Source organism: Gracilinanus agilis, chromosome 4 (assembly GCF_016433145.1).
Source record: "Gracilinanus agilis isolate LMUSP501 chromosome 4, AgileGrace, whole genome shotgun sequence".
Lineage (NCBI taxonomy): Eukaryota > Metazoa > Chordata > Mammalia > Didelphimorphia > Didelphidae > Gracilinanus > Gracilinanus agilis.
Window position 1 is genome coordinate 133,276,823 of NC_058133.1, and position 12,888 is coordinate 133,289,710.

At 34.2% G+C, this 12,888-nt stretch overlaps 1 protein-coding gene across 1 annotated transcript in view; it reads right to left on the reverse strand.

The window, feature by feature from the left end:
* WDR26 (WD repeat domain 26) overlaps positions 1-12,888 on the reverse strand; it is a 59,660-nt gene that overhangs the window by 14,595 nt on the left and 32,177 nt on the right. Inside the window, exons 9-13 of the mRNA XM_044674968.1 lie at positions 6,528-6,668; positions 4,778-4,897; positions 3,393-3,538; positions 2,891-2,969; positions 2,509-2,638 (exon numbers count right to left, since the gene is read on the reverse strand). Coding sequence (XP_044530903.1) covers positions 2,509-2,638; positions 2,891-2,969; positions 3,393-3,538; positions 4,778-4,897; positions 6,528-6,668 — 616 coding nt within the window. The remainder of the gene's footprint in view (positions 1-2,508; positions 2,639-2,890; positions 2,970-3,392; positions 3,539-4,777; positions 4,898-6,527; positions 6,669-12,888) is intronic.

The following is a 12,888-nucleotide window of genomic DNA, read 5'->3' on the forward strand; positions in this document are numbered from 1 at the left end:
AAAAGTTGTTCAGCAAATATAATGCACTCCAATTTTTCTATAAACAATTTAGCTTGAAGCAACATCCTCTTAACCTGAGGGTTACAATCAGCTGCAATAATTAATGCTTTGAATGCTTGAGCTGGTTATCAACTGGTTAAGAAACAAAGAAAAATATTTGTATATTTATACTTATGTATTTATAAATTTATAATTGTGTATTTATAAATATTCTCATATTTATAAAGGTTAAAGCCTTTAAATTATAATTTTACCTTTCATAGTTATGTTTTCTACTTCTATCACCTTGGAAATTAATTGAATCCATTTAAAATTTTTGATTCAGTGATTTTAAGATTTGTGTAGATCCCCAAATTTTGTCATTATACTAACATATTATTATAAAAATAATAGTACGAAGAATGGCACATATATAATACATGTTTAACACCAGTCAACTTGTTTACTATCTCTGATAGAGGGAAGGATACAATTTGGATCTTATAATTTGAGAAAACACGTTGAAAACTGTTATTACATGTATTTGGGAGAATAAAATATCTTTGAATAAAAATATATTAAATTAAAAAAGAAGAAAAGAATGGTTGATGTGGTTTATATACATTCACTTTTGATCCTTATATCACTGAGGTGAGTTGTGTTTAAGGAGTTATATTCATGTTTTAGATGAAACTCGGTTTCAGAAAAGAAAGGTTTCTATTAAGTGCAGAAGGGGAGTTTCATATTCTTTCCCTTAACATGGCCCTATTTTCAGACTGGCAAAGACCTCATCATTTATTATTGCCCCGGGTCATCACCTTGGAAAACTCCTCCCTTAATCTCCCCCCCCCTCCTTCTGCCTTCATGGGCACTTTGATTCTGTTCTTCTCTAGTTCAGGCCTTCCTCATCTAGATCAGGGCCTGCAGGCCAAAACTGCATTAAAAAAATATAATAAGCCTTATTCAAAAGGGTAAAAACCATTCATAGCTTGTGGGCCATTCAAAGCTAGGTAGCTAGTTAGGCCTGCTGGACCTAGATGTCAGTTTCCCAAGTGGGCCGCCTTCTTCTGGTTTCTGCCCTTTTCCATCTATTCTCCATAGAGATATCAAAGTGATATACTTCAGGTATAGATCTGACAATGTCAGTTTCCTGTTCAGGAATTTCCAGTGAACTCTATTGCTTATGAGTCTAATACTAACACTATTGGCAATTTTATTAGTCCTTCATAACCTGGCTCTATGACACACTTCTATTTCATTCTAACCCAAATGCTTGCTGTGTCCCAGATATATTTTTCTCTCATTTTTGTGCTTCTGGACAGGTCCTCTCCTATCCCTGGAAAGCAATACCTCCTTGCCTCCAACTCACAGAATCCCTAGCTTCTTCTGAAGCTCAGCTCATGTGTCAATTTCCTTTATAAACTCTCCTCTGGGTTTCAGCTGCTAGTCTCCCCACTCCCCATGTCCCTTGTCCCCTGAAATTATATTTATATTTATAACTTATAATTATTATAAAATTATAACAACAATATAGCTTATAACATAAATGTATAGTTAACCTTATAATTATACATGGCTTCTCTGGATAAAAAGCAAATTCCTTGAGGATATTTTTGGTTTTGTATCGTAAACATTTAGTATAATGCCTAGTAGTAACATTTATTAATGCCTGGTGCACAACAAATGCTTGATTGATGTATGTCATTATTCTGAGTTCAGCAATCTGATAATATAGCTGAAACACAAGACAGTTCTAATTGGCAAAGGAGAAAGCTTAATAAAAAAAAAAACAACATAATTGTAATCAGCTTGCCTAAAATGCAAAATGGCAGAAAAATTATCTTATTTAGCTTATTACTGACTTAAAAACAAAAGCAGATGCCATGCCATTATGACCAATAATGACCTTCGACAGATGATTTTTCAAAATCACAGCTAATTGTGCTCAACTAAGCTCACCCAAGTAAAGTATAATTAACCTGGAATTTTTAGATCTCAACCTACTTCTAAGAAGCATCAATCTAATGAAGCGACCTGACTCTTAGGATTATGAAACAATGATGATTTACTCAATCTGATTTAGGGACCCAAGAATAACCCCCTCCTTCCTAATACATACAACCAAGGTAAGTGCCAAGAATTCAGCATCAGGAGAGCTTTACATCTTTGAGTGACAACTGCTACAACTATAAATAAAGACAAGGGATAGAAACCAGACCTGCGATTTTGTGTGTAAAAGGAACATCTGAAGAAATTCCTTCTTACCAATGCAGGTCAGGACTTTTTTTCTAACTTAAGAATCAGTCTTGGAGCCATTGTTTAGACCACCCAGGTGCCAAATGATGTCTCCCAGGGCATAAAGCCACTCTGTGTCAGAACCTTGAAACTAAGTCCTCCCAGGTTCTGAGGACAGCTATTGATCCCTTCCACTACATCTTTTTTCATCTGCATATATCCCGATTATGGATCTTTGATCTGTTTCAGCACATGACAAAAAGGTAATTTAGTCACATATTCAACAACTGTTACCTTCACTGCCACTAGCGATGAAGTCTTCATTATGGCCTCCAAAACATGAGTGAATTGTGTAAAATCCTTGTGTAACACCTTGATACTTTCTCACTAAAACTCTGTCTTGTAAGTCCCATAAATGAACTCCCTATAATAATAAAAGAAGTCACAGAAAAAGTTTTACTTTACAACATTCTTTTCCCCCGTTATTATTAATTTTCTATTTGTTATGAATAAGCAAAGTAGTTATTGTGTGATAAAATTCAGTTAATGTTATTTTAAGTAGCAGAAAATTCAACAATTTAATACTACTTGATAGAACTGTTTCTATTCAGTTACATATAAATTTAAAAGTAAACAATTTGTATTTTATTTGAAGAAAAACATCTTGGAAACTTACCTGAGTTGCTACATTTAACAAAGCTAATCGGCCATTTTTTGAAATAGTAAAAGACATAATAGGGTGATCTTCTTGTACTCTATAATCAGAACACACAGAAAAAGCGCTAGTTAGTGTGGTAAAGACTAGAATATATTAAAAAAAACCTAAAAACAGGCATCCCCCACCCCCCGGATTTTTGGTAAAAATGGCACAATTCTGTCTGCAACTTACATGATCTTTTATGCTTGACTGGGGAAAATGAATTTGAGTCAAAGGTGATTATTTACCATTTAGCCATGCATGACACCTGTTATTTAATAAAAAACAAAACAATAGGAGCAGCTAGGTGGCTCTGTAGATTAAGAATCAGGCCTAGAGACAGGAGGTCCTGGGTTCAAATCTGACCTTAGATTGTTTCTACCTAGCTGTGTGGCCCCTATTACCTAGCCCTTACTGCTATTCTGCCTTAGAACCAATACACAGTACAGAAGGTAAGTGTTTAAAATAAAACAATAGTTACATGTTCCTATCTGTAAGGTCCTCGAAGTTGTAGCCCCGAATTCGCTGGTGTGTATCTGATGCCAAAACAGTCTTTCCATCACTTAAGCACCAAAGGCATTGCACTCTTACCCCTTCCCAGGAATCAAGGAGATTACCATCTAAATCCTAATCAGGAGAGAATTATAAATGATACAAATGGTCAGAGGATACCATTACAATTTTCCAAAATAAAAGTAAATGCTTTTCTTAGTAATATACTTTAAAAACATTTCCCACATTGATGGTAACCTCAATCTAATTATTCCCAAGTATTTCTACTCTATCATAGGAATCTAAACACAGATCAAGTTCCATTAAAACAAACATAACCAAGACAAAAATCTCTGTAACAAAGTTCTGCAAGCTTTAGGCAAGGGTTTACTTAAAAGAATTATCAATACAGAAAAAAAATTTTTTGACACCTGGACATTTGGTCCTCTGAAGTTGACCATAATGGGATTTTTGGAAATGTGTTTCACTAAAAGTTTCAGGAATTACGGCATTAAACAGAATTTATTTTAAGTGGGCTCATGAGCCCATTATAGGCAATTTTCCCTCCTGTAGATACAGTAGATGCACAATATTAGCAAAGGAATATATCGTTCTCCCTTGAAGTTTAAGATCGTTTATCTTTATCAAATGTTCACATACTTGTGGGGCCAAGATCAACTCTGTATTACTTTCATGAATATTTCACTAAATATACAAAGTGAAAGAGATTTAAAACTACAAGATAAACACTTGTCATGAATCCACAGAAAACATTTTTAATATTATAGATAAATTCCAATTTAATTGACCTCTACTATAGTGAAATCTTTTTTAAGTTTCTTAATAATCAACGAGTACAAAAGTACTTACTTTTTTACCTTGCACTGTGCCCCAAACAATGAAGTACAACACAACTTTTCTCAAAATTGTAATACTCGGTACTTGTAGAATACTGTACTTTTTCCATATCATTTTTATTGTTATCCAATGAGCACTGAGGGATGTTACTTCATACTAAGAATCTAAAAGCTTTTTACAAAACAAATTCATCTACTTTCACTTAAAATTTAAATCACTCTACTGCTAAAGCAGACTTATCTAATGAAGAATTCATACTACAACAGACTAAATTTGGTGAGCTTAAAATGAAATGCAATCTTTTCACTCCAACAAAATTCAGCAACTAAAGCAGTAACCACAAAGAATAAAATGTTTATCATATTTTAACAAATACCTTACTAAACTCAAAAGAGGAAGGTTTGCACTTCATCATATACTTGGTATGGGCAAAGAAAACACTGACATATTGGTAATAAATTCTATTTTCTCTAAATAACCACATGTGATTCCTTAAGAGAACACGGAAGCACTTACACACTGGTAGAACTGTCCACGCTGCCCTCCAGTTACAAAGCGTTTCCCATCTGGATTCCAAGCCACACTTGTTAAACTGTCTTCATGAGACTGGCTCATCTTTGTCCTCAGCTCCCCTGTCTATAAAAAAAGAAATAAGGATAAGACCTATCTGTCCTTATCACTAATGTAGGGAAAATGCGTTAAAAAAAAAAAAAGTGTCAAGTAATGCCAACTATGGAGTTTATGAGAACATTGCTATACATTTAGAGAAATGTATCATTTTAACAGCACACTAAATAAAGTTTACTTGAAAGTAAATTACCTCATGGAGGTTTATATCAGTGTCTGTTATAGATGATTATTTTAAGACACTATGTGTCAAAAGAATAGGTTTCATGTGATATATTCCCTCCCAAAATGAAATTATTATCTATCAAGTTCCTAAACAGCTATGTGTATACAATGAGATGGACATGCTATTTTTCAGAATAAGGCATGAGAACAGCCCAAGGTCTTTAACACTCTACTAATTTTGATAACCTTTCTCCTGAGCTACATATGCCCCCATTTCCTTTTGGAAAGTGGTGTCAGAAGATATCAATTTTGAAGCTCAAATCATTATGAAATAGCAGCTTAATCTTAAGAGTAGATATCTGAATGTAGAATAGTAACACACCAAAAACTTCTTGAGAAGAATTTTTCTTTTCTCTCTCTTTTTTTAAAAGGACATACAAGGAACTGAAAGCAACATATCCTATTCAGGAACAGCTTGAAGAATAAGACATTTTCTATGTAAGTTGATTAAAAATTATCTTCTTTTCAAGGAGTTTCTGAAGTTAAAGTGACACACAGTAAAAGTAGGCAGGATATCAAAACAACTTGACTGAATGGAAATTGATCCAAATGAAAACTTGGGATTTTTAAGTTAAAAGTCTATCCCCATTGGGTCTCATCTTAACTTCAGAGTCAACCAGAACTATTATTATTCTTTCAGTTAAAAAAAAAAAATGCTTGCCTCAAGTCAGCTAGCAAAGAAGCCTTTTGGGAACTAAAAAGAAATTCCTGAGGCTTACTTCCCAACCAAAACAAAAGCAAAATGTCTTATTTAGGGTGAAAAGTAGATTCAAGAACTTGAATTGTGAAGTCCCACATGGGACCTGGGGGCAAAAGAGCATTTGGTACCATCAAGCTAAATTTGAACATAACATTAAAGGGTAGCCAGAAAAACTAAGACCATCAAGTAGAAAATTATGATTAATGGCACATTTATTAAATATATCCATAATAGCAAAGGCAATCTTCCAGTATCCTTAGATTGTTATAAAATTCATCCTACTATTGCCATAAGAAAGCTCCTAAAAAATGTTTAGTAGGCATTTCTTCAGTTTTATAGCACTATAGTATAGACTCATGAATCCCTAACAGAATATTAAAAGAACTATTTGAAAATTTCTTTTTACTTAACTACTTTGATCAATACAATGATCTGTTATAGTTCTAAAGGACTCAGGATTTTCTTACTTTTGTTTTTGTTGCAACATGGCTAATATGGAAAAATGTTTTGGATAACTACTTCACATATGTAAGTGATATCATATTGCTTCCCTTTTCAATGGGTAGGGGAGGGATTGGAGGGAGAGAATTTGGAAATAAAAAAAATTTGATGTATGTTAAATATATTAAATTTCTTACAAAAATTCACCCTGCCTTCAGTCATTAACTTTAGAGTACATTTGTAATGAATACAAAGAATGCAGTTGTTGCTTACTTGTACATTCCAGAGCCAAAGCTCAGAGCAGTCATCTGGGCCACAAGCAACAAGATAATTGTCATCTGGACTCCACGCAATATAAGAAACACCATAAGCATGCCCTTCTAATGTTTTAAGCAATTTTAGCTGGTGTGTATCCTGAAAAAGAAAAAACAAATTGACAAATATTTCAAATCAATGTAATTTTTCTTTTGGTTTGTCCCTTTATTAAACAGCTACTAAAATATTTGAATAGTGTTCTTTGAGACAAACCTGCTTGACTTTTATTCTTTTTAAGATGTAGCTTAAACAAAATGCTTTTTCTCCCTTTCAAATTTATTTTTTTTATGACTAAAATTTTATTTTCTATTCTTCCTAGTTCCCCCCACACCTGAAAAAAAAAACCCAGAAAAAATTCTTATAATATACTTAGCTAAGAAAAACTACTTCCTACCCCAACTTTATCTAAAAAAAAAAAAAAAAAAAAAAGTTCTCCATTTACACCACTTATCTATTGCCTCTAGGTAAAGAGGTGTGTGTTTCATCCAGGATGTCTGGAACCCTGGTTGGTCATTTTAACAGAATGTAGCTGCTGCTTCTTCTTCTTCTTCTTTTTTTTTTTTTTAAATCCTTGTACTTTGGTGTATTGTCTCATAGGTGGAAGATTGGTAAGGGTGGGCAATGGGGGACAAGTGACTTGCCCAGGGTCACACAGCTGGGAAGTGGCTGAGGCCGGATTTGAACCTAGGACCTCCTGTCTCTAGGCCTGACTCTCACTCCACTGAGCTACCCAGCTGCCCGCTGCTTCTTTTTTTGGTGACTGGATCACCTCATATTGCCTAGGTGGCTTTGTGGGCCTGATCCCATTAATGATTAGCATGGAAGTTTTGACCCACTGTTTCTGATCTGGCAGTTAGTGCAGATACCTGATTGGTTTTAGTTCTTCTGCAGTTCAGAACTTATGTGTTCAAGTGATATATCTCTCAGTCTAGATGGAGCCAACAAACTTGCCAACAAAATGCTTTTTTTCAGTTACAGAACTCATATTTCTAAGATTTTCTTTATGCATTTTTAATAATAGAAGAGATTTTTCAAGATACATAAATAGGTTGATAATGGGAGACAATGAAGGACAGTTAAGGTGAGGGTAAATTATAAAAGCAATGAACTCTCCAAAATGGGATCTGTGGCCTGACTCCAAAGTTGTGTGATTAACCAATTAGAAGGTGGGAAGATAGATTCCATCCCATTGTCTTTGTGATGCCTTGTCTCTAACTAGACCTTAACCTACCCCTCTTACACTAATACTGCCCTAATTCAATCTTTTCCTTTTCTATGCCGACTTTGCTCATTTCTAAGCTAGGGTTGGCCCTCTTGGGCAGTTATAACCTAAGGACTAGCCCTCCAAAGTATTAGCTGTACAGGTACTTCTGGAAAAATCCTTTTTTCCTCACCCCTGGCTCCATGCTGAGGACAGTGGCTCATGACCCCATTGTTTAGGTGGGACAGAGCCAGTCCTACAAGATAAGTAATAGATGAATAGTGATCTGCACCAGAAACTTTTTTACTTTAGCTTTCATTCCAAACCTACTCCTTTTGCATACTTCACCTTTGATTTTGAGGATATCACACCATCCACCCATGTTTACAAGCTCAATGTAATTTTTTTCCTTCATATTTCTGGTCCTGGCCTACTTTTCTCTACACCCAAAACCATTGTCATGGTTTGCAACTTCACTATCTCTCTCACTGAAAATTGCAATGGCTTCCTAATTGGTTTTTCTACTTCTGGTCTTTTACCTCTTCAATCAATCTGACACAGTGATTTTCCTAAAGCACACATATGACTGTCACTCCCTTACTCAAACTCCTGTAGCTTCCTACTGATTCTAGGCTCACTTAATATCATCATCACATTCTTTTTTCATTTATTTTGAGTATGATAGTATATATATACATATACATATACATATATATACATATATATATATATATAATTGTGAGTAAAGAAATATACATTTACATGGGAAGGGAGGCATACCTCCAAAATTGTTACTTGGCTACCATTTATTAAATGCTGGGGATACAAAGAAGGCCAAAAGACAAATCTTGCTCTCTAGGAACCTATGGTATTAATGGTGGCGACAACATGCAAATGATGATGTACAAACAAGATATGTGCAAGAGAAAATGGAGATAATCAAAAGTGGGAAAAGCACAAGCATTAAGTGGGATTGGGAAAGGATTCTTGCAGAGGTGGGATGAGACTTTAACTGAGATTTGAAGGAAAGCAGGGCAGCTAAGAGGTAAAAGATGAGGAGGGGGACAGTTCCAAAATGATTAGAAAGTTTAAAGATAAATGGAATAGAGAACATTCCTCAAGTCTGAAGAAATTTATTTAAGGTTAGTTCAATTAAATGACAATTCAAGGTATGCCATATTAAAAATCGTATTAAACTTTTAACTCAGAGCTAATATTCTATATTTGTAGTTTAGATCTAATTTCTAAAGAAGTGGATTTTAGATGCTGAGAGGCTCATTTTTAGGACATTTCATAGAGTCCTCAAGCTCAACATCCTAAAAATCCAAAATATTTTGCTTTATCAAATTGAATATAACTGGAGTTAGCTCTACAGGTTAAAGACAAAATCTCTACAAAGCATTAGTCTTCTTTAGCAGTTTGGAAAAAAAAATCATCAGATCCATATTTTTTTCATTCCAGCTTACATATTTGCATTATCCACATTCATTAATGCCAGCCTTCCAATTCCTCTCCATATAATAAGACCAGAATCACACCGGTTATCTTATGAAAAGAAAATATATCCAACTACTCACTTATAAAAAATTTTTTGAAATCATATTAAAGAGAATGGAAAGATGAGGAACAAAACATCTTAAACTCATTATATAGTTTTCTTAAAGCTCATTTACTTCCTCCAAGCAGATACACGTTTATTTGTAGGACCAGCATACACATAAAAATTAGTTATAATTGATATTTATAAAGTGTTTTACACACAATTTTACCTGATCCTTCCAATAATGCTATGAAATACTTAAAATATGCCTATTTATTTCAGTATATTAAATTTATGGTCTGTCATCCAAAATCAAGGACCACACTAAAATTTTAAACTAATTATTAGTAATTTTATTTGTACTACAAAAGAAAAACTATTGCTATTCATTGGCTTTAAGCAATGACATGTTTGCATTCAAAAATGGCCTAAAATCATTTAACTGAATGTGACAGGATAGGTTTTGTTAGAAAACATATCCCAACTTTGCTGTTTCCCCACATTCATTGCCATTTAGCAAAGGTTCTTGTAATGCAAGGACCTATAAGGGACCAATATTATCAATCAATAAATCATGGATGGAAACTCACACAGTTTTAAAAGCAGTGTTTTGACTATTCAACAGTCAAGAGAAATGACATATTTCTATAGTATGGGCCTGAAGACAACAGAAAGATACATATTTAAGCTAATAAAAAAAATACTCCAAATGTCACATATGTAGACTAAAATTTAAACCTAGTAAGTACAGGCTTAAGGAGCTTATAAACAAATATTGCTAACTAGTAGAGTTTCAGTCCCTCCTAATTATTCCAGAACTTCTAAACAGTCATGTTTAAAGTAGTGGAACCATTTTATGTGAACCCTTTTTCCTTTCTAAGAGATCCATGGACCCATATAAATCCAGACATTTATTATCCTCCTCTATTTCTGGTTCAGCTGAGAGAATTCAGCTGTGGTACAAGGAAGTTTAGTTAGCTGTATACTAATGCTAATATTTTCAGAGGTTCTGGCAAAAATAAAAACAAAAAAAAACCACCCATAGAATAATGAAGAAAACCAGCACTTTAACATAATTAACACTTTAAATATTTACATTTAAAACAAATTGAACCCAAATATTTGTGGCCTTAAGGAAGGTAGGTAGCTCAGAGGACAGAGGGCCAGGACTGGAGATGGGAGGGTAGGTTCAAATCTGGCCCCTGACACTTACTTAAAAGTTATGCGATCCTGAACAAGTCACTTAACCTTTTTTGCCTCAGTTTTTTCCTCTGTAAAGTGAGCTAGAGACGGAAATGGAAACTACTCCAGTATCTCTGCCCCCTTCCCCAACAAAAAAACCCAAACGGGGTCACGAAGAGAGACAATTGAATCGAATGAATTGCAAACAACAATTGTGGTCTTAGCAAATACAGTATTTTCCCCCAAATATATTTTTACGGGGAAAAAAAAAAATCTTTCATATCAGTTTGTAACAATTTTTTTGAACTAGAATTTCTGTGGATAAGTGATTTATGCTATCTTTTGTCCACTTTAAGTCTTATAAAATCTTTTCATGGGTTGACTGAATTACTACTATTTCTTTTTTTTTTTTTTTTAATTTTTTTAAACCCTTAACTTCTGTGTATTGACTTATAGGTGGAAGATTGGTAAGGGTAGGCAATGGGGGTCAAGTGACTTGCCCAGGGTCACACAGCTGGGAAGTGTCTGAGGCCGGATTACTATTTCTAAGACTACTAAATAGTAACAGAATAATGACTAAGAAAGCAATGTCTTTCTCTTATACTTTTTTCTTTCTCTAAAGGTCCTGGTACACTTTATCAAATTAGCAGAACAGCTTCAACAAAGCAAGGCAGCTTGTATAACTAAATAAGCATATGTAAAGTTTCCCTTATTGGTTTATTGATTTTTTAAAAACCAAAGGAAAAAAAACCACACTTTCTTCTCTATCTCTAAAAGAACACTCTTGTGTAGCAAGAAACTATGGTTAAGCAACATGCTGGTCTTGTCCAATAACATACCACATTCCATATCTCCACACAGTTAAATTCTTGAGATTTCAGTAGCACTACCATTTCATAAGTATGTTATAGATATGGACACATTTAAGATTACCTCTGTACCTCTAACTAATTAAACTACATAATGAATATTTCCTCCAAGAAACTGATGTTCCATTCAAACTAGAAAGGGACAATATAATGTTATAAAAGACAATTTTGAGGAAAAGCACTGAGATACAACATGAGCCCACATTATAATCATAATGGCATTCATCATTATGTAGCATCTTTTCCATAATCACCCTGTGAAGTAGGTTGTTCAAAGTATTATTATCCCCAGTTGAAAGACAAGGAAATTGAAGCTCTGAGTGATGACTGCCCAAGTTCAGAGAGAGCTCAAATGGCAGAGCTATGATAGAAAGCTTTTCACTACATCTGGTTGACTTGCTCTATCAGCATCTGATGACTCCTAGGTCTTTTGAGTAAGGCTGATCTGGTAAGACTGGGCAAGGGCCTTAAGAAAATGTAAGGATTTTACTGAGAAAAGTAAGGAAGACAAGAGTAATATTAGAATTGTAACCTTGAACTTAAAAGCTAGACCTTTCTACCCTTCCATTCTTTTTACTCATTAAAGATAAATAAACAGGAGTATCAGAGATCAAATCAGAGACAATAATTTCTAATCCTATAATAGTTAATTAAAATATCAAAATCATTGCACATCAAAAGAAGTTTTAGACAGTCCCTTATAGTAGTGGTGTAAACTCAAGAGGGGGCAACTAAATTTTAAATAAGGATCCTTGAGGCCACATATTGATACAGAAAAAAATACATAATATTATCTATGTCTTATTGTATTTTTGTTATTTGGTTAAATATTTCTCAATTATATTTTAATCTGATCATGCCATACTTGGGACTGTTATGGGTCATGTGCAATCTCTGCCTTAAAAGTACAGTGTTTAAAGGACATGATACATATCATGATCTCTATCTAATATTATTTGTTCAGACAGGGAAAAATATCAATTAGTTCCAGATCTGAGCTTCTCTTTGAAACTATACTCAGCTCTGCAGCAATGTCATTTACTTCTATTCTCCATGCCATTAACACTTATCTCCTCTTGATTCAAGGTTAAAATAACAACAGTCCTCTTAATCACATTCTCTATTTGCTCACTAGGCATTTGGTACAGACCCTTGGAAACTAATTTGTTCCTCCTACCTGCAGGTGTAAAAGACACAAGTCCAGGAAAATCTCAGAGGCAGGACAGCATTGGCAACATGACTGAGACGAATGAGAGTAATCAGGGTTTCAGCCAGAGCCAGGCATCATAAAGATTGCTCTCGTCAGCATTTGTGCTGTGTTTATTTTATACGCTTTGAGATCACACATAAAGTTGGCATGGAAATCCATTCTCACCATACATCTTTTCTTAGAGACAAAGTGTTAGGCATGTTTGATGTATCTTTTGGGCCACGGTGGTGAGAAAGTACAGGTTTTTTCATGGGAGACAATTTCTCCATATTTCATTCATTGTTCTTTTATGTGTACTGTACTGGATCAGAGAAGGG